This window comes from Protomyctophum bolini, assembly GCF_963924005.1.
Source record: "Protomyctophum bolini genome assembly, chromosome: 9".
Lineage (NCBI taxonomy): Eukaryota > Metazoa > Chordata > Actinopteri > Myctophiformes > Myctophidae > Protomyctophum > Protomyctophum bolini.
This window is the reverse complement of record NC_137870.1, coordinates 121,508-144,007: the sequence shown is the minus strand read 5'-3', so window position 1 is coordinate 144,007 and position 22,500 is coordinate 121,508. Positions and strand designations below refer to the sequence as shown.

General features: G+C 46.4%; 1 protein-coding gene across 1 annotated transcript in view; it reads left to right on the top strand.

Annotated features, from left to right (window-relative positions):
- Positions 1-4: 4 nt before the first annotated feature.
- arhgef17 (Rho guanine nucleotide exchange factor (GEF) 17) overlaps positions 5-22,500 on the top strand; it is an 82,481-nt gene continuing 59,985 nt past the window's right edge. The window contains exons 1-14 of the mRNA XM_080771626.1: positions 5-1,630; positions 6,994-7,130; positions 7,495-7,659; positions 8,537-9,378; positions 13,031-13,254; positions 13,942-14,032; positions 14,955-15,213; positions 15,823-15,860; positions 16,006-16,917; positions 17,435-17,586; positions 18,076-18,219; positions 18,362-18,762; positions 21,422-21,742; positions 22,420-22,500. The exon at positions 22,420-22,500 is cut by the window's right edge and continues 262 nt beyond it. Of these exons, the coding sequence (XP_080627752.1) occupies positions 7,633-7,659; positions 8,537-9,378; positions 13,031-13,254; positions 13,942-14,032; positions 14,955-15,213; positions 15,823-15,860; positions 16,006-16,917; positions 17,435-17,586; positions 18,076-18,219; positions 18,362-18,762; positions 21,422-21,742; positions 22,420-22,500 (3,492 nt within the window). The 5' untranslated portion in view covers positions 5-1,630; positions 6,994-7,130; positions 7,495-7,632. The remainder of the gene's footprint in view (positions 1,631-6,993; positions 7,131-7,494; positions 7,660-8,536; positions 9,379-13,030; positions 13,255-13,941; positions 14,033-14,954; positions 15,214-15,822; positions 15,861-16,005; positions 16,918-17,434; positions 17,587-18,075; positions 18,220-18,361; positions 18,763-21,421; positions 21,743-22,419) is intronic.

Sequence of the window (22,500 nt, the reverse complement as noted above, 5' to 3'; positions counted from 1 at the left end):
CCCTTCCACCAGGACACTAGCAGTAGCAGCAGTAGTAATAGTATTACTGTTGTTGTTGTTGTTGTTACTGCTTGTATAACTAGTACTACTACTAGGCCCAGTGTTACTAGCAGCAGTACTAGTTGTACTGTTGCTGCAGCCAGTCATAGTAGTAATAGTAGTAATGATAGTACTATTGTGTCTGCTGCTGGTAGTGTACCGCCCCATGGTACCGACACACCGGCTGCTTCTCCTCTCCTGACCCAAACCCGTGGTACCGACACACCGGCTGCTTCTCCTCTTCTGACCCAAACTCGCCGACCGATAACATTTCACTCTGCGACGGATTCAACGGCGGCACCGACCACATCGGGCTCGGACTCCGACAAGGAGGAGGAGGAGAAGAAGGAGAAGAAGGAGAAGGAGAAGAAGGAGAGAAGGAAAACGACGGGAGACTTTCCGTGCGTGGAGCGATGCGGCGCTTCACAACGGTCCAGCAACGCGTTTAGAAACACTGAGGAAGAGGAAAGTGTGTTTGTCTGTAAGAACCAAAGAACGTCCTCCTCTCTTGATCATCGTCACCACGCTGACACCTGGCCCAGCGTCACCAGGATACGACAGCTGTTCGGCGAGAGACAGACCAGCAGCAGTATTAGTATCACTAGACAGCGACAGAGTAGCGCCCGAGGAGCCGCTAGGCTAGCAGCGCCCAGACCCCATCCTTCGTCTTCTTGTTGTTCTTCTTCTGACGACAGCGATGACGGAGACTTAAAAACGGCGACATCGACAGAGGCGGGCCGTGGCGGGAAGCAGTCTGAACACAGACTTGACAGACGGGACAGTGACGGTCACAGGGCTGACAGTAGTGACGGTCACAGGGCTGACAGTAACACTGATGGTCACAGGGGTGACAGTAACAGGGCTGACAGTAGTGACAGTAACACTGATGGTCACAGGGCTGACAGTAACAGGGCTGACAGTAGTGACAGTAACAGGGGTGACGGTCAGCGGCGTCCTGACCACACTAGCCTGCCCTTGGCGGAGTTTCCGCCCCACAACACAGCCTCAGGTCCAACCAGCAGCACCAGCTGCTCTGTATCTGGAGGAGGAAGGGACGAAGGCCCCCCTAGCGTGGACTCGTACCCTCAACCTCCTGAGCCTCAGACGCTGTGCTCTGACCAGGAGGCGAGCAGCGGCAGCAGCAGGCACCGTCCAGCAGTGATTAGAGCTGACAGACCTCCTGCCGTCCCCGACGCGCTCAGGATTGCAGTTATTGGCTCACCTCCACCTCCACCTCCTCCTAGCCTGCGAGGCCCCCCTGCTGCTCCTGCTCCTGCTACCTCCTCCACCTCCTCCACCTCCTCCTCCTCCACCTCCACCTCCTCCTCCTCCTCCTCCACCTCCTCCTCTGTGTTCCAGACGACGACAGCAGCAGCAGCAGAGACTCACAGCGTGGTGGAGAAGCAGGAGGCGCGAGCAGCAGGAGCAGAGGAGGAGGACAGGAGGAGGAGGCTCCACTGTGATAGTTTACATTCCTCACATAACTCCTCCAGAGTGCCGGCCCTCTCCTCCACCTCCTCCTCCTCCACAACCACCTCCACCACCTCCTCCTCCTCTCTCCTTCCAGACTCAGATAAACGCTCTTCTCCAGGTAGGCCTGTCACGATCGTTACGTAATCACCCTTACACCCTCCAGAGAAAACGTGGGCTAAAATCCTGGATTATGTGGGCTAAAATCCTGGATTATGAGGGCTAAAATCCTGGATTATGTGGGCTAAAAGCGTTGATTATGAGGCTAAAATCCTTGATATTGCGATGAAATATGCAGGGGTTTTAGGCCCCTATGTGAGTTTTTGCGGTGAAATTGCGTTAAATTGAGAAATATGCAAACAGTTGCACAATATGTGAAATATGAGAAGTTTAAAAAATATGCGGGAAAATTGGGAAATATGAGAAAAGATCAGTTGGGAAATATGCAAACTATCTGCGCCAATGGTGCAGCGCCATTTGGCTGATTTTGCTTGAAAGTCTGCAAATCGCAATTTTCTGGAGGGTCTAATAATTGTGAATTGTTACTTAATTGCGAACGCAGTGAGCACTTACTACCAGTAAGACACGCAAGCGCGGGAAGCGAACGCAGCTCATACATATTTGGGTTTTGGACGTTGTTTGTGATTGATGCAACACACTCCATATTTGGACGTATAGCTGCTTTGGGGACTACTTATATGGTTATGGCTAAGTTAAAAACTTAACTTAAAAATAACTTAACTTAAAAAAATAATAACTTAAAAATAAATCTTAAAAAAACCCAAATATGTACGAGCTGCGTTCGCTTCCCGCGTTTGCGCGTCTTACTTGTAATTATTTGAGATAATCATCATTGTTTTCCCATCATGGTCATCATCGTTTCCATGTTGAAAAATGCTCAAACTAATATCAACAAGCAGAAATAGCTAATCTACAATCTTAAAACGCGCCACTTCGTGTCGCTATTTCCACTATCTAACTATAAATGTATAAATCTATGTCTATAAATAACGGGTATTATTAGGTCCCCAACTTGCACACAGGTCGTGTTATTTTTAAGTTTAAGTATTGTTTTAGTATATTTAAGTTTTTTGCCATATATGCCCCGTGCATTTTGTAATAACGAAGCCTAGAAGTTCAAGTTGTATTTCATACTTTCCATAAGTACAGTGCCGTGATATTTCCCCCCTAAAACATGACTACCAGGTGTTGTGATTATAAAACATGACTACCAGGTGTTGTGATTATAAAACATGACTACCAGGTGTTGTGATTATAAAACATGACTACCAGGTGTTGTGATTATAAAACATGACTACCAGGGGCCTATTTCACGAATCTTGGATTAACTAATCCAGGATATAGGCCAAAGCGAGGCTTTTTAAATCCTGATCTTTACAGCCTGGTTTATTCCGTTCCACTAAAGCCAAGCGAGGCTCAGAATTGACGGATTTGGCGAGCCGGGCTCAGCAAGCCTCGCTTACAAGCGCGTGCACGCATTCCTTGAAAAGCCATGATGCCGATCATAGATTTCTTGAGCGAGACCAATCATGAGCGAGGCGAGCAAATCTGCAGGGAGAGCTGCGGCTTTCACCGATGAGGAGCAAGAAAATCTATGATATACTAAGAGGAAGCCAACGAAATAATAAAAAAAGGGAAATACAAGCGCCATTAACAAGGCGAGGGAGAGAGCGTGGCAAAATATTGCCGACAGATTGAACGCGTAAATTGTAAAGCATATTATATATATAGGCCTATAGTCAAAGTCCATAAATATATAATTCAGTGAACCTATAGCCCCGAGTTGTGGAGGGTGAGCTATAGTTCCAAACGAGCTTAAACTTTAAGGGCACTTTCTCGAAATAGCGCACTGAGCTCATTTGTGCAATGCAAACGCCAAACGAATAGGCGAGTGCGCTCCGGATTCGGTACGATATGGAATTATATCCTACTAATCTACATGTATTATGCGCCATGAAATGTTACATTACATTAAGTCTGTCTGTCTATCTGTCTGCATGCACTGTAGTGTCACGATTGCATGGCATGGCAATACCGATTTTTCAGAATGTATTATTCCATCATAATTTGAGCCTATAAATGTCTCAAATTTGAAAGCACTATATTTCTAAAACTATGAAACATTTCAAAGATTCCTTTTCAGGCACAATTGTCCACCGTAGGATGAACCTAAATAGGTTTGAATGGGGTTTCTAGGTGTAAGTATGTAGGACTATGGGTGAAACGTTATAATGGTAATATGTTGTAAAACAATGAGTAATGGTAATATTTAGTGGTTTTCACTTTTACAAAAAAAAAATAATAATAATAATTCTTCTTAACCGTGCACTTGCACGACAGCAAACCTATTCATGGGGAACATTCACCAAAAGCAGCTGATCTACAAGCTCACAAGCTGTCATGATGTTGTGCAGCCTATATATTTTGGTTATTTGATTTTATATAGTGCTTAAATTAGTCCTTTAATGCAGACCGATACAAATAAGGCAACATAAACCCATAATAATTAAAACATCATTGGTTTGTGATCAGTTTGACTGCTTAATGAACAGTAAAGACATCAGGATTAGGTTAAACCTGGCTGTTAGCCTGGTCCGGAGCAGGCTAAGTCCAAAGCATAAATTCCCATGGTAACTTATGTAGCATCCCTTTCATGAAACCGAATCAAGCCTCAACATATCCAGGTTAACTGGTTAAGTTAATCTGGCAAGATCAACCAGCTTTCATGAAACCGGTTAAGCACTGATCCAGGATATATTAAGCCAGGATATGTGTTAAAGCCCGGCTTAATCTCTAATCCAAGTTTCGTGAAATAGGCCCCTGGTGTTGTGATTATAAAACATGACTACCAGGTGTTGTGATTGTAAAACATGACTACCAGGTGTTGTGATTATAAAACATGACTACCAGGGGCCTATTTCACGAAACTTGGATTAGAGATTAAGCCGGGCTTTAACACATATCCTGGCTTAATATATCCTGGATCAGTGCTTAACCGGTTTCATGAAAGCTGGTTGATCTTGCCAGATTAACTTAACCAGTTAACCTGGATATGTTGAGGCTTGATTCGGTTTCATGAAAGTGATGCTACATAAGTTACCATGGGAACTTATGCTTTGGACTTAGCCTGCTCCGGACCAGGCTAACAGCCAGGTTTAACCTAATCCTGATGTCTTTACTGTTCATTAAGCAGTCAAACTGATCACAAACCAATGATGTTTTCCAGATGTATTCAATTATTATGGGTTTATGTTGCCTTATTTGTATCGGTCTGCATTAAAGGACTAATTTAAGCACTATATAAAATCAAATAACCAAAATATATAGGCTGCACAACATCATGACAGCTTGTGAGCTTGTAGATCAGCTGCTTTTGGTGAATGTTCCCCATGAATAGGTTTGCTGTCGTGCAAGTGCACGGTTAAGAATAATTATTATATTATATTATTATTCTTTGTAAAAGTGAAAACCACTAAATATTACCATTACTCAATGTTTTACAACATATTGTAACGTTTCACCCACTACTAGTCCTACATACTTACACCTAGAAACCCCATTCAAACCTATTTAGGTTCATCCTACGGTGGACATGTGTGCCTGAAAAGGAATCTTTGAAATGTTTCATAGTTTTAGAAATATAGTGCTTTCAAATTTGAGACATTTATAGGCAGATAGTGGCACTTCAAAAAATCACTTTCACTTAGAAACTCCATTCACACTTTGTAAAATTCAGCTTACTGTGGAAACACATGCTGGAACTTTTTACTTTGAAATGTTTTGTAGTTTCGGAGTTATGTAACTTAAACGCCCAATGCATTCTCAATGGCAATAGCACAAACTTTGGCATGCTAAATGAACCCATGAACCTATGACCCTCACCAGTCTGGCCCCTGTCTGGAAAACAACCCCCTTCCCCAAAGGTAGCTCCCTCAGAGGAGGGAGTTATGGCCAACTATCACAATGCGACAATATCATTATGCTTACAATATTAAGAATTCTGTTTTAAGTTAATAGTAGTGGTAAAATGTAAACTATATTTTTGGGGTAGTTAATCATTCAGTCTATCCACTATTGAGAGTATGTTCTCTCTTTAATTACAGCAGCAGTATTTATTTTAGAAGCTTAAGTCCTTGTATCAGTTGGTCTTGAATAGATTAGTAAAGACAATGAGATATACAGAAGGGGGCTGTAATGCAACTATTAAGGATGCAAACTGCCTTAATACCCCATGAAGAAGAAGGATCAGTAAATCTTTGATCCACAGAAGGGGTCTAGAGACAACAAGCCAGACTGTCTATTAAGCCAGGCTTGCTGATCCCGGCTCGCCAAATCCGCCAATTCTGAGCCTCGCTTGGCTTTAGTGGAACGGAATAAACCAGGCTGTAAAGATCAGGATTTAAAAAGCCTGGCTTTGGCCTATATCCTGGATTAGTTAATCCAAGATTCGTGAAATAGGCCCCAGGTGTTGTGATTATAAAACATGACTACCAGGTGTTGTGATTATAAAACATGACTACCAGGTGTTGTGATTATAAAACATGACTACCAGGTGTTGTGATTATAAAACATGACTACCAGGTGTTGTGATTATAAAACATGACTACCAGGTGTTGTGATTATAAAACATGACTATCAGGTGTTGTGATTATAAAACATGACTACCAGGTGTTGTGATTATAAAACATGACTACCAGGTGTTGTGATTATAAAACATGACTACCAGGTGTTGTGATTATAAAACATGACTATCAGGTTTTGTGATTATAAAACATGACTACCAGGTGTTGTGATTATAAAACATGACTACCAGGTGTTGTGATTATAAAACATGACTACCAGGTGTTGTGATTATAAAACATGACTACCAGGTGTTGTGATTATAAAACATGACTATCAGGTTTTGTGATTATAAAACATGACTACCAGGTGTTGTGATTATAAAACATGACTACCAGGTGTTGTGATTATAAAACATGACTATCAGGTGTTGTGATTATAAAACATGACTACCAGGTGTTGTGATTGTAAAACATGACTACCAGGTGTTGTGATTATAAAACATGACTACCAGGTGTTGTGATTGTAAAACATGACTATCAGGTGTTGTGATTATTGCGAACGCAGTGAGCACTTACTATGAGACCTAGCAGATCATGTCTGTCTGTCTGTGTGTCTGTGTGTCTGTCTGTCTGTCTGTCCCGCTATCCAAATATGGAGTGTGTTGCATCAGCAATCACTCAGCTCCATATATGGGCACAAAAGGGTCCAGGTCCACATATACAGTAACAGCGGGACAGACAGACAGACATGATCTGCAGGGTCTCAGCTGCGTTCGCTTCCCGCGTTTGCGCGTCTTACTGGTACTATGAGGATGATTATGATTATTATCTTTACAGAAAGTGATAATAAATTCACTAAGGCAGCCTGTCCTAAAGTTTAAGTGCAATTTCCCGTCCCCAGTCCGCGGAGGAGGCGGGGCTTATCTCTCCCGCGGTAAGAATGGCTGGTGGGGAGGCGGAGCCAAGGGGGGCGTCGGCCGGTCGTCGGGCAGCGAGGACGACCCTCTAGGACCCAGCGGAGGAGGAGTCAGAGACCAGGTGAGAGGAGGAGGAGGCAGAGATGGGCGGTTCCCGTCCTGAAAGGGGCGGTTCACGTCCTGAAAGGGGCGGTTCCCCTCCTGAAAGGGGCGGTTCCCGTCCTGAAAGGGGCGGTTCCCCTCCTGAAAGGGGCGGTTCCCGTCCTGAAAGGGGGAGGTTCCCACCCTGAAAGGGGGCGGTTCCCACCCTGAAAGGGGGCGGTTCCCATCCTGAAAGGGGGCGGTTCCCATCCTGAAAGGGGGCGGTTCCCGTCCTTAAAGGGGCGGTTCCCATCCTGAAAGTGGGCGGTTCCCGTCCTGAAAGGGGGCGGTTCCCGTCCTGAAAGGGGCGGTTCCCATCCTGAAAGGGGGTTTTGCGTCGCCAGGTGCGCCGACGCTCGCTGAGGAAGAAGAGGAAGGTGGGAGGGGCCCCGGAGCGCCGGGGGGGCGGCGACCACCACCATGATGACCGTGACGGCGGCGAATCAGAAGACAGCGGCGACGGCTGTGGGGGCGTGGTGAGCATGGAACACACCCACAAACACCGGCAGGTAAAATCTACCAATGAGAGAGAGAAGAAATTAAGATTTTAGTTTCAGTCATTTATAGTCTTTTTTTAACAGTTTTAATTTAGTTTATATCCACATTTTAGTCACCTGGAATGTTTTATTGTCAGTCTAGTTTTAGACGACTAAATCTTCAGTTGATTTAGTCGACTGTAAAATGTATTTTGGCGGGCCTTGATGCCGTCGCAATGGCTGATTTTACACAAATAGCCGATCTACAAGCCCAGTGCGACGCGTTGTGAGCTTGTAGATCGGCTGTCTTCAGCATGCAACCAAGTGTAAAATGACTTTTCTAAAACGGCCAATACTTGATTCTGATTGGCTGGTTACCGTCACGTGACCGTTTCACGATAACCCACCGATAACCCACACCTTCAATCACTTTGTATCATCCTGCAGCCTTGTAGCTGAACTGGGGAAATGGGAAATGGTGCATTTATACAGCGCCTTTATCCTTTATCCTTTATCCTTTATCCAAGCCTTTATCCAAGGCGCTGTACATAGATTGGTGCATTTATAGATTAAATACAATGTATTAAATACATTAATGTACATTGTACATTCTACTTTTGAGAACCACTGATATAGAAACATAGGGTTTAACCCTGTGAGAACCACTGATATAGAAACATGAGGTTTAACCCTGTGAGAACCACTGATATAGAAACATGAGGTTTAACCCTGTGAGAACCACTGACATAGAAACATAGGGTTTAACCCTGTGAGAACCACTGATATAGAAACATAGGGTTTAAATCGGTAATATACAGACGGAACACAGAACATGCGTTTGATACGTGTGTACAAGGCCTAACCGGTCGAACTGTTTTGAAAACCGTGTTTTACGTTTTCTGTCTTGCAGAGCGTTCAGTCCATCCGTCAGCAGAGCTCTACTGCCCCCAGTGGAGGAGCGGGGGCGCTGCGTCCGTTCAGGAGCCGAGTCATGGACTCATGGAGTGCCACGGCTAACGCTAGCAGTGGCGCTAACGCTAGCGGTGGCGCTAACGCTCGGCGCTGGGAGCATGCGGCCTCCTCCTCCGCCAACGCCACGAGGCCGGCCTCGCTTCCCGGGGTGTCGCGCGTCGTGTCAAAGGTCACCATCCCCTCCTTCCTCCTCTCCCCCCCCCCTCCCCTGCCCAGCTCCGGAGGAGGAGTGGGGGGGAGGGGCGAGTCGTCACCATCGTCACGCTACTCCAGCACAGAGACGCTCCGAGACGACGAGGAGGAGGAAGTGGCTAACGCTAAGGCTAAGGCGTTGTGGTTTAGCAGGGCGGGAGCGTCCGCTGCTAGCGCCGCTAACAGAGCCGCGGCGGCGGCTAGCATATCGGCGATGTGCGTCGGCAGCAAGACGTACCGCGGGAACTTCACCGTGTACCGCTCGCCCAGCTTCGGACACGGCGATGACTTCTCTCACACTCCCGCCGCTAGGCTCCGCCTCCTCCCCAGGGCAGGGGAGAGGCCAAAGGCGGAGACCACACCCACCTCCCCCTCCTCCTCCTCCTCCTGGGCACTGAGGGGGAGGCTGCCGGGAGGGGGAAGGGGGGGGTCTGCGGACCACCACCCAGGCATCTCTACGTCCAACCCCGACATCGCGGGCTCTTCGTCGGACGACCGGGCGACGCCCCTCGGCCTCCTGGAGGTCAAGAGGCGGAGCAAAGCGACGGCGGAGGAGGAGGAGGGGGGCGGTCCCTCGTCCGTCTACAGGTAGGCCCGCCCACAATCATTACATCATCATCTCCTGATGGAGGCGCTAGCGCCTCCTATGTACAGCAGTTAGTAGTGTGTCGTCCTTCACCAGCGTTTAATGATGACGTACGATGATGAGAGCGCCCCTCACTTCACACGGGTGTGATTTTTTTCCCTTCGATAATCGCAATTAATTGTGCATAATAATGATAATAATAATAATAACTAGAACTGCACTCTGCCGAGTGCATACTTGCTTGTTGCACACTAGTAGGCCATAAATGGCCTACTAGTGCGCAAGCAGAGCGCGCAAGTACTTTCGACCGCTGGAAACTATCACATCTCAGTATCTCTGTGAAGGAACGTTTGAAATGTATAATCATTACGTGTAACTATTTGCTACCTAACTACTTTTTTACAGAAAAATGAATCATGTGATGAAAAAAAAAGTAGATTTACAAATTACAAATCACATTACAAGAGTATGTAGTTGTAATTTGATTAGCAGTATACTGTGGTTACTTGGTTCCAAAAAGTGAAGCCAAGTTTTTTTCAACCGTAAGTCTGTGCCTGGTTTGCTGGGACCAGTTACAACATTACGTCATCGTTGAGAACTGGGACCAGAGTACATGGTGTGTATATGTATGACTAGCTCTCAGTGATGACGTAAGAGATATGGTCATGTGTGTAGTCTGGTCCCAGCAGACCAGGCACAGATTTACAAATTACAAATCACATTACAACTACATACTGAGTATGTAGTTGTAATTTGATTAGCAGTATACTGTGGTTACTTGGTTCCAAAAAGTGAAGCCAAGTTCTTTTCAACCGTAAGTCTGTGCCTGGTTTGCTGGGACCAGTTATAACATTACGTCATCGTTGAGAACTGGGACCAGAGTACATGGTGTGTATATGTATGACTAGCTCTCAGTGATGACATAAGAGATATGGTCATCTGTGTAGTCTGGTCCCAGCAGACCAGGCACAGATTTACAAATTACAAATCACATTACAACTACATACAGAGTATGTAGTTGTAATTTGATTAGCAGTATACTGTGGTTACTTGGTTCCAAAAAGTGAAGCCAAGTTTTTTTCAACCGTAAGTCTGTGCCTGGTTTGCTGGGACCAGTTACAACATTACGTCATCGTTGAGAACTGGGACCAGAGTACATGGTGTGTATATGACCTAATATTGTAACTTGTAACTTTTAACTAGTCCCAGCAAACCAGGCACAGACTTACGGTTGAAGAAAACTTGGCTTCACTTCGAAGAGACCAAGCGAAATGATTACTTGCGCGCTCTGCTTGCGCAAGTAACTACATACAGAGTATGTAGTTGTAATTTGATTAGCAGTATACTGTGGTTACTTGGTTCCAAAAAGTGAAGACAAGTTTTCTTCAACGGTAAATCTGTGCCTGGTTTGCTGGGACTAGTTACAACATTACGTCATCCTTGAGAGAGTACATGGTGTGTATATGACGTAATGTTGTAACTTGTAACTTGTAACTAGTCCCAGCAAACCAGGCACAGACTGTATGTAGTTGTTCTAGTTACAACTACATACAGAGTATGTAGTTGTAATTTGATTAGCAGTATACTGTGGTTACTTGGTTCCAAAAAGTGAAGACAAGTTTTCTTCAACGGTAAATCTGTGCCTGGTTTGCTGGGACTAGTTACAACATTACGTCATCCTTGAGAGAGTACATGGTGTGTATATGACGTAATGTTGTAACTTGTAACTTGTAACTAGTCCCAGCAAACCAGGCACAGACTGTATGTAGTTGTTCTAGTTACAACTACATACAGAGTATGTAGTTGTAATTTGATTAGCAGTATACTGTGGTTACTTGGTTCCAAAAAGTGAAGACAAGTTTTCTTCAACGGTAAATCTGTGCCTGGTTTGCTGGGACTAGTTACAACATTACGTCATCCTTGAGAGAGTACATGGTGTGTATATGACGTAATGTTGTAACTTGTAACTTGTAACTTGTAACATTACGTCATATACACACCATGTACTCTCTCAAGGATGACGTAATGTTGTAACTAGTCCCAGCAAACCAGGCACAGATTTACCGTTGAAGAAAACTTGGCTTCACTTCGAAGAGACCAAGCGAAACGATTACTTGCGCGCTCTGCTTGCGCAAGTAATAATGAATTGTGCATGATCGTCAATCGTTTCCATGTCGCGTCCTCACTTTCGTCTTCAATGTTTTTAACTGAATGTTTGTGTTAAAAACACAAGTGTGTTGGGTGGCTAGCGCCCCTCAAAGATGGACACAGTAGCGCCCCTCAAAGATGGACACAGTAGCGCCCCTCAAAGATGGACACAGGAGTGCTAGCGCCCCTCAAAGATGTCTATACATTTTCAAACATTTTTCAGAAATAGTTGATCATGAACATGATATAATGTCCATTTCATGAAAAAATTTAAACATTTTAATTAGGACAACAGAGATATGTAATAGTCCCCTCAGGAAGAAAAAGTCTTGATTCCATGGAGAACATTCCTAATTCAGCTGAGAACATTCCTAATTCATTTGTTTTGGTTGCAAAGGATGTCATTCACACCCTGCCCACAGTAACTCAGTCAAAAATCTCAGGGCGGGCCTTTCTGTGTGGAGTTTGCATGTTCTCCCTGTGTCCCCTAGGGTAGATACCCTCACAAAAACATGCCGTAATCCTGGTCTCTAAAACTACCTCCCCCTGGCCAGCCGGGGCGCCTGATGGAGGGGAAAGGAACTGGTCGGAATAACGTGTCCCTTCCACGCGCTACGTCCGGCCGGGGAAATTCCCCTCTGTCAGGTGAAAAGAAGCAGCTTGGACTCCTCATGCATAGAAGGAGGCATGAGGTCAGTCCGCTGCCTCCCCAGGTTGGCAGAGGAAGTGAAGCGCCCAGGATTACATTAGATAATTGGCACTGGGTGATAAGAAAAACTGGGTTACAAAATCGTGGGATAAAAAAAAAATAATAATAATAATAATCTCAGGGCACACCTAGATATACGGGGGGGGGGGGGGGGGGTGTGTATATATATATATATATGGGGAGAGGGCGGGGCTTTGCTAAAGGTGGATTCCTGTGGGGACTAATTTAAGTCATAATATTTATATCTAATTTAAAACACACACATTGCAATGTTCCACCGTTACCTAACCCTAAAAAAATATTTTTTATCCCACAATTTTGTAACCCATTTTTCAACCCTGTGTCAATCATCTAATGTGATCCAGGGCTCTACACACCCTCCGCCAACCTAGTCCCCATATATGGGGGACAAGGGGAGAGCAACCTAGTCCCCATATTTATATGGGGGACAAGGGGAGAGCAACCTAGTCCCCATATATGGGGGACAAGGGGAGACCAACCTAGTCCCCATATATGGGGGACAAGGGGAGACCAACCTAGTCCCCATATATGGGGGACAAGGGGAGAGCAACGGACTTGAACTCATGCTTCCTTCATGCCTGAGTGTCCACGTTGCTCCTTTACAACCTGACAGGGGGGAGTTTCCCTGGTTAGACGTAGCGAGTGGAAGGAACACGTTATTCCAACCAGTTCCTTTCCCCTCCATCAGGTGCCCCGGCTGGCCAGGGGGAGCCAGTATAGAGACCTAACCCTAACACTACACACATTGTAATGAGTTCTATGTGTGATGGTGATAGGACGGGGTCATGGAGGGGTCACGGTGACCAGGCGGGGTCATGGAGAGGTCAGTCGCCAGCCGTTTCCCGCCGTCCGTCGCTGAAGGAACTGACCGCCACGCTGCGCCGAGCCAAGTCCTTCACCTCCTCCTCCAGCGCCCCCCAGAGGAGCAGCTCTGAACTGCAGCTGGACCCGGACCAATCAGAGCGAGGGGGGAGTGGCCTCTCAGACACACGGCGAACAGGTGATGAAGATAAAGAGAACCTTTTTTGTCCGTTAATTTATTTTCATTAAATGGAAATGTGTCTTTGGCTCAGCGGTAGAGAGTGGCCGGATGGGAACCGTGAGGTTCCCGGTTCGATCCCTGAGGGCTCCCCCAGAGTTAGTGTGGAAGTGTCCTTGAGCAAGACTCTGAACCCCTGATTGCTCCTGATGTGCAGGTTGGTGCCTTGCATGGTTTCCTCCGCCGTCGGTGTGTGAATGTGTGTGTGAATGGGTGAATGTAATGCACAGTCTATGTAAAGGTGTGTGAATGGGTGAATGTAATGCACAGTCTATGTAAAACGGCTTGGATAAGGGCGCTATATAAATGCACCATTTACCATTACATAAAATAAGTAACACAATGCATTAAAATACTATATAAAATGCATTCACGTAACAGCGACAGTGGGGATGAGGTCTGGGAACTATTTTAAACGTAACAGTGACAGTGGGGATGAGGTGGGGGAACTATTTTAAACGTAACAGTGACAGTGGGGATGAGGTGGTGGAACTACCTATTTAAACGTAACACAGCGACAGTGATCATGGGCAGTGTGGGGGATGAGGTGGTGGAACTATTTAAACATTATCTTATCTAAAATGTCCACGGCAGTATTGGCACTAAAACGACACCTTTTATTCTTAGTTTTTGCTCATTTCACCATAGGTGGGAGTGGCCTGGAGCGAGGGGGGAGTGGCTTCCTGCCCGACAGGGAGGTACAAAGTGACGGAGGAGGCGGAGACTTCCGTGTGGGCAGGTTGGTGTGATGTCATATCGTAACCGTATGATGTCATATCGTAACCGTATGATGTCATAACGATGGATTCCTTTTCAGAGATATGGTGTATTTATATTCTTTTGTAGAACGACGTATTTTGGCCTAAATGTTACTCCTTTTTCTTTTCTTTTCTGTTACCTTGTAGGTAACATAGAAGAATATATGTTAATGACGTTAAGAAGATTTAGAACACTTTCCCGGGGGTCTTTATGTGTTTAATATGTGGTTTTAGATATTTTAAAGATTTTAGCAGTGAGCCCAGAGTGTCTCTGATGTCATGGACTACAACTCCCATAATGCAGTTTGGTGCACTGCTCCTCCTACTGGATAGGGGGGAGGGGCTGTCTTACTGAGACAACATGAGAAAAATGGTAAATGGTGCATTTATATAGCGCCTTTATCCAAGGTGCTTTACATAGATTGTGCATTACATTCACACATTCACACACACATTCATACACCGATTGCGGCGGAAGCCATGCAAGGTACCAACCAGCACATCGGGAGCAATTTGGGGTTCAGTGTCTCGCCCAAGGACACTTCGACATGTAGACAGGAGGAGGAGCCGGGATTCGAACCGCCGACCCATGGATCATTGGACGACCTGCTCTACCTCCTGAGCCACAGTCGCCCCTCAGGAAGTAAGTGAGCCCAGTGTTCATGACATCAGAGACACTGGGCTCACTGCTAAAATCTAAAATATATAAAACCACATATTACACACATAAAGACCCCCAGGAAAGTGTTCTAAATCTTCTAAATGTCATTAACATATGTTTTTTGCAAAAAGGGTGAAGTCAAGTAACTTGAACAATAATCATAGAAAACACATGAAAGAATGTTGTGATAATATCGTGAATCTGTGATGCTGCTTGAAAAAAAACGTATATTCTTTCTACAGGTTGGTGGGAGGAGCTGGAAGGAGGCGGGGCTTAGCGTTTGCTGATGACGATGATGATGACGACGAGGGGGGCGTGGCCTTAAAGGACCGCGACGTGCAGGAGGCCAAGCGGCAGGTGATCCGCGACATCTGTCAGATGACCAGTCACATGACCGGTCACATGACCAGAGAGGAGGAGGAAGTGGAGGAGCCTGATGAGCAGAAAGGGAAGGAGGCGGGGCTTAAGGATAAGAGGGGCGGAGTCACGGAAGACACCGAGGTAAGGGAGAACGCCCGCGTTATCACCTATAGCCTCGGTTCCCAGGCTTTTATTTTGTAGTAGCCTCAGTTCCCAGGCTTTTATTTTGTAGTAGCCTCGGTTCCCAGGCTTTTATTTTGTAGTAGCCTCAGTTCCCAGGCTTTTATTTTGAAGTAGAGTCGGTTCCCAGGCTTTTATTTTGAAGTAGCTGCTGTACCCAGGCTTTTATTTTGATGTAGCCCTCGGTTCCCTGGCTTTTATTTTGAAGTAGACTCTGTACCCAGGCTTTTATTTTGTAGTAGCCTCGGTACCCGCCCCTCTAGACCAGAAAGCATGCTGGCCGGGCCAGGCTACATTTCACTTTACTCACTATTTGCCCAGGACGACTTTGGACGAGTTAGTTAGCCTGGGTAGCGGTATACAGACTTTAAATATTCTCTGGAAAATACACTCACATTTATATTTTATAAATCAGCTAAACTAAGCTAAGATAAACTAAGGTAAGATGATTAATTAATTTAAATTTTCAAAAGAAACAAAAATAATCTAAATGAATCGAAGGCTCATGAGGCGTGTCACAGGTCTAAAACCTACCTTGACCAAAATTACGTTTTCTTTCCTTTTCTCCAGAGAGATCTACACAGGGACCCCCACAGGGACCCCCCCAGGTACAATAATCATCTCTTAATCACACTTATGTGAGATAATCCCAATTTATCATCAATTGGAAAATACAACCATTTACATCCATTTTCCAAAGATGTAGTAACATTTCTGGTGTAAATCAACTATTACCCACTAAACATTACCCAGGGAGCGTTCGGCAGAAGAACGAGACGACTCCAGTCTGACGGACGAGGGCATCGTGACCGAGGAGCCAGAGTTGGGCGACCCGCCCTTCCACGTCTTCCTTCTGGGGGGCCAGGGGCCAGGGGCCAGGGACCATGTTTCATGGCCCCCGGGCGGAGGGGCCAGGGACGTTCTGGGGCAGCCCGTGACCGTCTGGAAGCAGTCCGCACTCCACCAGACAGACGGCCCGACGGAACAGAAGACGGAGGACGACGAGGCCAGCGATATGTCTACGCCCAGCGCTAAGGATACGCCCAACACTAAGGATACACCCAATGCTAAGGATACACCCAATGCTAAGGATACGCCCAACACTAAGGATACGCCCAACACTAAGGATACGCCCAACACTAAGGATACGCCCAGTGCTAAGGATACGCCCAACACTAAGGATACACCCAACACTAAGGATACGCCCAACAGTAAGGATACGCCCAGCACTAAGGATACACCCAACGCTAAGGATACGCCCAGCACTAAGGATACGCCCAGCGCTAAGGATACACCCATCACTAAGGATACACCCAACACTAAGGATACACCCAACACTAAGGATACGCCCAGCGCTAAGGATACACCCAACACTAAGGATACGCCCAACACTAAGGATACGCCCAACACTAAGGATACGCCCAGCGCTAAGGATACGCCCAACACTAAGGATACACCCAACACTAAGGATACGCCCAACACTAAGGATACGCCCAACGCTAAGGATACGCCCAGCGCTAAGGATACACCCAGTGCTAAGGATACGCCCAACACTAAGGATACACCCAACGCTAAGGATACACCCAACGCTAAGGATACGCCCAACACTAAGGATACGCCCAGCGCTAAGGATACACCCAACGCAGCTCCACGTCCGTCTCTCAGGTACAGATGTGCTGTGTGAGAACTTAATTGAAGAGCGGGGGGGGGGGGTCATTTGCCACGGTGTTCTATGGTATGTACTATTCAGATTCCAAGGTGTTCTATGGTATGTACTATTCAGATTCCAAGGTGTTCTATGGTATGTACTATTCAGATTCCCTCAATAGATAGAAATCCTCTAGTGTCGAGGAGTGACTCTTCTTTTCACTAGCAACATGCTAGTTGAACTGTTAGCGTGTTGAACAACATGCTAGTTGAACTGTTAGCATGTTGAACAACATGCTAGTTGACATTGACGAAAACATTGATAGTGTATCAAGGCCCTTAGCGTGTTGAACAACATACTAGTTGAACTGTCGTACTGTTGCTTACTGTTGACACACTAGGGGGAATGAGGTTTTTGCGAAATCTGCGGAAAATGCGAAAACATGCGAAACATTTGAGGTTTTTGCATTTTTCGCAAACTGTTGATCCCTAATTGTTTAACCACTCCCCCTAATGTTCTAACCCCTCCCCTCAGGGCTGACAGTGATTGCATCATCATGGACGGTAACCAGACGCCCAGCAGTACCTCCGCCTCCCAGCAGGGGGCAGCGGGCCGGGAAGCCCCTCCCACCTCGAGCGCCACCCACCGCCGACGCAAGTTCTCGTCCGGTAACAACAACGCAGCAGGTATGAGCCTGGCACATTTAGCATTAGCATTAGCGTCATCACACCACCAGTTACAGGTACGAGACAGACACATTTAGCATTAGCGTCATCACACCACCAGTTACAGGTACGAGACAGACACATTTAGCATTAGCGTCATCAGACACAGTTAGCGTCGTCCAACGCAAACAGAAATGTACGTTCTATTTGCATTTGCATGTCCAGTGTTCATTCATAATCATCTGCATGTTGCTAACCATGCTAATAATAATGTAAATCGCTCTGGATTAAGAGCGTCTGCTAAATGCCTAAATTGTATTGAACCATGCTAACCATGCTAGTGAACCATGCTAACCATGCTATTGAACCATGCTAACCATGCTATTGAACCATGCTAACCATGCTAATGAACCAGGCTAACCATGCTAATGAACCATGCTAACCATGCTATTGAACCATGCTAACCATGCGAGTGAACATGCTAACCATGCTAACCATGCTATTGTACAGGCTCAGACTGCAGTAACGGCAGCAGCGTAGATGCGGTGAAGGCAGAATGCGCGGCACAGCGCACCCTCAGTGACCCCATGCCTCAGCGGCGCCGCCCGCTGGCCGACGAGGGCAACAACAACGCTTTCTGCTCCGTGGAGCTGGGTACACACACACACACACACACACACACACACACACACACGTATACATATATATATATATATATATATATGAAAACATGCACACAGTGGGGGGGGTGTGTGTACGCAGATCAGAAATACACTTACAAAGTTTCCCTTTAAAGGAAGCGTGTCTCCAGCCGACTCCTACCCCTCCACCGCGGCCGGTGGAACCGGCCTATCGGAATGCGCGGGGGCGGGCAGCACAGCAGCCAGAGACCTATCGGTGAGCAGCACAGCTGCCAGCGACCTATCGGTGAGCAGCACAGCTGCCAGAGACCTATCGGTGAGCAGCAGATTGGCCATCAGCGACCTATCGGTGAGTAGCAGAGTGGCCATCAGCGACCTATCGGTGAGCGGGAGCAGCGACGGCGTCCTGCGCGACGCAGAGGACGAGAGCCGTGGCGAGGGGGGCGTGGCCCCGCGGCGGGCGGTCGCCCGCGGGGAGCGTTTTAACGGCAGCAAGACGCCCAGGCAGAAGTCTCTGAGTGACCCCAGGGGCCACGCCCCCAGGGGCCACACCAAGGTTAGTCTCTGAGTGACCCCAGGGGCCACGCCAAGGTTAGTCTCTCAGTGACCCAAGGGGCCACGCCCCCAGGGGCCACACCAAGGTTAGTCTCTCAGTGACCCCATGGGCCACGCCAAGGTTAGTCTCTCAGTGACCCCAGGGGCCACGCCCCCAGGGGCCACGCCAAGGTTAGTCTCTCAGTGACCCCAGGGGCCACGCCAAGGTTAGTCTCCCAGTGACCCCAGGGGCCACGCCAAGGTTAGTCTCTCAGTGACCCCAGGGGCCACGCCCCCAGGGGCCACACCAAGGTTAGTCTCTCAGTGACCCCAGGGGCCACACCAAGGTTAGTCTCTCAGTGACCCCAGGGTCCACACCAAGGTTAGTCTCTCAGTGACCCCAGGGGCCACGCCAAGGTTCGTCTCTCAGTGACCCCAGGGTCCACACCAAGGTTAGTCTCTCAGTGACCCCAGGGGCCACGCCAAGGTTAGTCTCTCAGTGACCCCAGGGGCCACGCCAAGGTTAGTCTCTCAGTGACCCCAGGGGCCACACCAAGGTTAGTCTCTCAGTGACCCCAGGGGCCACACCAAGGTTAGTCTTTGAGCGACCCCAGGGGCCACACCAAGGTTAGCGCAACGAGGGCTCTCACATTAGTGTTGATTTTGTCGACTACCGTTTGTGGGAGTAGGGAGTTGCTGACCACGGGAGACTAACTTTAAAATAGAAAGGAGAGGTTGCACAGCTCGTAGTCCCAATGCCAAAAAATACTTTTTATTATACAATACAATAAAAAAATAGTTTTTGGCATAGGGGACGACGAGCTCTCCTTTCTATTTTAACCAACAACAATCTCACATTGCAGATAGGACTGCGTGTATCCGTTCTCTACCATTACGCGAGAAATGTCCTCATGAATGGCCTTGTTTCTGTACATTTATAAGTTTATAATATTGTTGTTTCTGTACATTTATAAGTTTATAATATTGTTGTTTCTGTACATTTATAAGTTTATAATACTAGTCCTTACCCGTTCTGAATATATGAACAGCAAATATATATATAGTAAATCTATATATATATATATATATATATATATATAGAATATTAGTGGTCCATGACATGAAAATGTTTGAGAACCACTGCTCTGAAAGAACATTGGACAATGATGTTTGACAGTCAGCTATATTGTTGCTTATTGTAGATTTATTTTGGGATTTTCTGACTTAATCTGGCCTGTTAACATTTTCATAGACCTGGTTGCTTGTTTCCCTCTCAGTCAATGTGGCAACCCTGGTGATTGCCCAACACTGTTGTGGTTGCGTTCCTACGCTAATGTAGCTTAGCAACAGCTGTAAGCAGTAAGCTGCTGCGGTTTAAAAGTTTAAAAGTATTTTGCGCAATTTATGTCCCCGAATGTATGGATATGGACTTATGGCGCCATCGCTGCCTCTTTCTTTAGTAGAAGTGTTGACAGTTTAGCGGGCCTCTCACACGCGCGCGCACATAAATAGTACATAGTACATAAATCGTCTGGAAACGTCATAAGGATTGGAACCGAGAGGTGCCTTCGACGTCTGTGGACGTCCTAGCGACGTCCAAACGACACGGGGCGAGATAAGAATATTCAGAATTATTCATTTTTTTCTTTTTTGGCATTTCGCTTTTCGCTTGCCGTATGCTAACGCTCTGTGCAACTATTAGATTGTCATTGACTCCCATGTTAGCGCGGCGGAAAGAATGACTCGTATCTCCTCATCCAGGGCGCTCTCCGTGGTGATAAATGGATCGATATGCTGGCGCTTCATTTCTGCTCCTCATCCGTCTCTCCCGCAAAATATGAACGCTTTTTGGAGCGTATATAAATATATTAAGATGATCGGAGATGCGCGCGCACACACACACACACACACACACACACACCGCCTCCTGGCCTGAGGGGGTTGGAGTGATGTAAAAACAATATTTGAACAGTGAAATACATCGGTAAAATCGGTAAAAAGTAGGCTAGGTTCATTCTGGGATCGTGCAGATTTAGTTTTGCATGGAGAAATGTGCGCCAATAGTGTGGCTCGTTCGGAGATAGACGACAACGGCTGTGCTGTGTTATGTATTAGGAGACACACACACACGCGGCGCCAAATTGTATAGGGCACATTTTTTTGTGTTGCAGCGGTAGCTAGAGGAAGCATGCCAGTGGGGTAACGGTGATAACGGTGGCCTGTGATGCAGGTGTCGCTAAGGGACGTAGGTGCGAGGTTAATTCACTAATAAATTCATTATTAATCATTAATGTGTCAAATGGGAAAAAGGGCTCCGTTAAGACCTCCATATGATTATGGTCCATGCCTGTGTGAAAAGTGGGAGTGATTCGTGCAGTTAATGATGAGATAATTCGCTGTCAGTGACACACATTCAGACATTCAGAGATTCGCTGAATTATTATAAGGATTGTTGTTTCTGTACATTTATAAGTTTATATTATTGTTTCTGTACATTTATAAGTTTATAATATTGTTGTTTCTGTACATTCCGAGGAGTGAAGCCCTTGCTTCAAAGTTTATAGAATGGGTTCATGGAAATGTTTATAGTTTATAGTTTATAGAATGGGTTCATGGAAATGTTTTGTTTTGTTTAATTGTCATTCACAATGATAACCTTCTTGGACCACGCCCTCCCCCAGAGCGACGGCCACGCCCAGTTCAAAGGTCACCAGCTCGACGAGCCAATCGGCGAGCTGGATCACCGCGGTCACTTCCTCCTGCCCGCCAGCAGCGAGCCAATCATCAGCCAGCGGAGGGAGGAGTTGTGGGAACCGCAGCCAATCGGCAGCGAGCAGAGGGAGGAGTTATGGGAACCGCAGCCAATCGGCAGCGAGCAGAGGGAGGAGTTATGGGAACCGCAGCCAATCGGCAGCGAGCAGAGGGAGGAGTTATGGGAACCGCAGCCAATCAGCAGCGAGCAGAGGGAGGAGTTATGGGAACCGGAGCCAATCGCAACGCGGGTGAGCAAAAATATTAATTTCAGTGACGCTTTCTGACAAATACATATAAAATATATAAACATTTAAAAGATATTATTCTTAACTCTTAGACTGTAGGATTAATTACAACCCTTAAGGAACCATGATGTCCCTTTTTACCGACACCAAGATTAAAATAAGAACTGAATTCACAGAATATCAATACGAAGCAACTGAAAAACATGTTATTTCAATGGTAGTGGATGGAGAGAGAGAGCGAGAGGATTTTTGTCCAACCACGAAACTGCAACCAATGGGGGCGAAGAGGGGCAGAACCAGGGGCGGGACTTGACAAAGGGTGAATTGGGTTTTAGGGTTTGGGCGAAGGGATAATTCTAAGAAGATAAGTAAAAAAAAAAAAGAATCAGTCTCAATGTGTCTTTACTGGTTAACAATGTCTGCCGAGGACTTCATTAACTTATTTTTTATGATCTCCCAGACTGCCAACAACGCCTTTTTAAAACGTGTATTTGTTTTTCTTTTTTTTAGAAAAAAATATAAATAAAAATAAAATAAAAAATTTATAGAAACTGGTGGTCAGGGCCTTTTTTGTGCCCCCTATTTGCGATGGATGAGTTAAATATAAAGGTTAAATTAAAAAAACGTCTGAAGTGTCTCTATGTGACTAAAACAACTGACCCCTCTCTCCCCCCCCCCAGCCACCCACGTTACCTCCCAGATCCAAACATGTCCGCCACGCCAGCGAACCGACCGCTGCTACCTTCATCCCCATCTGCCCT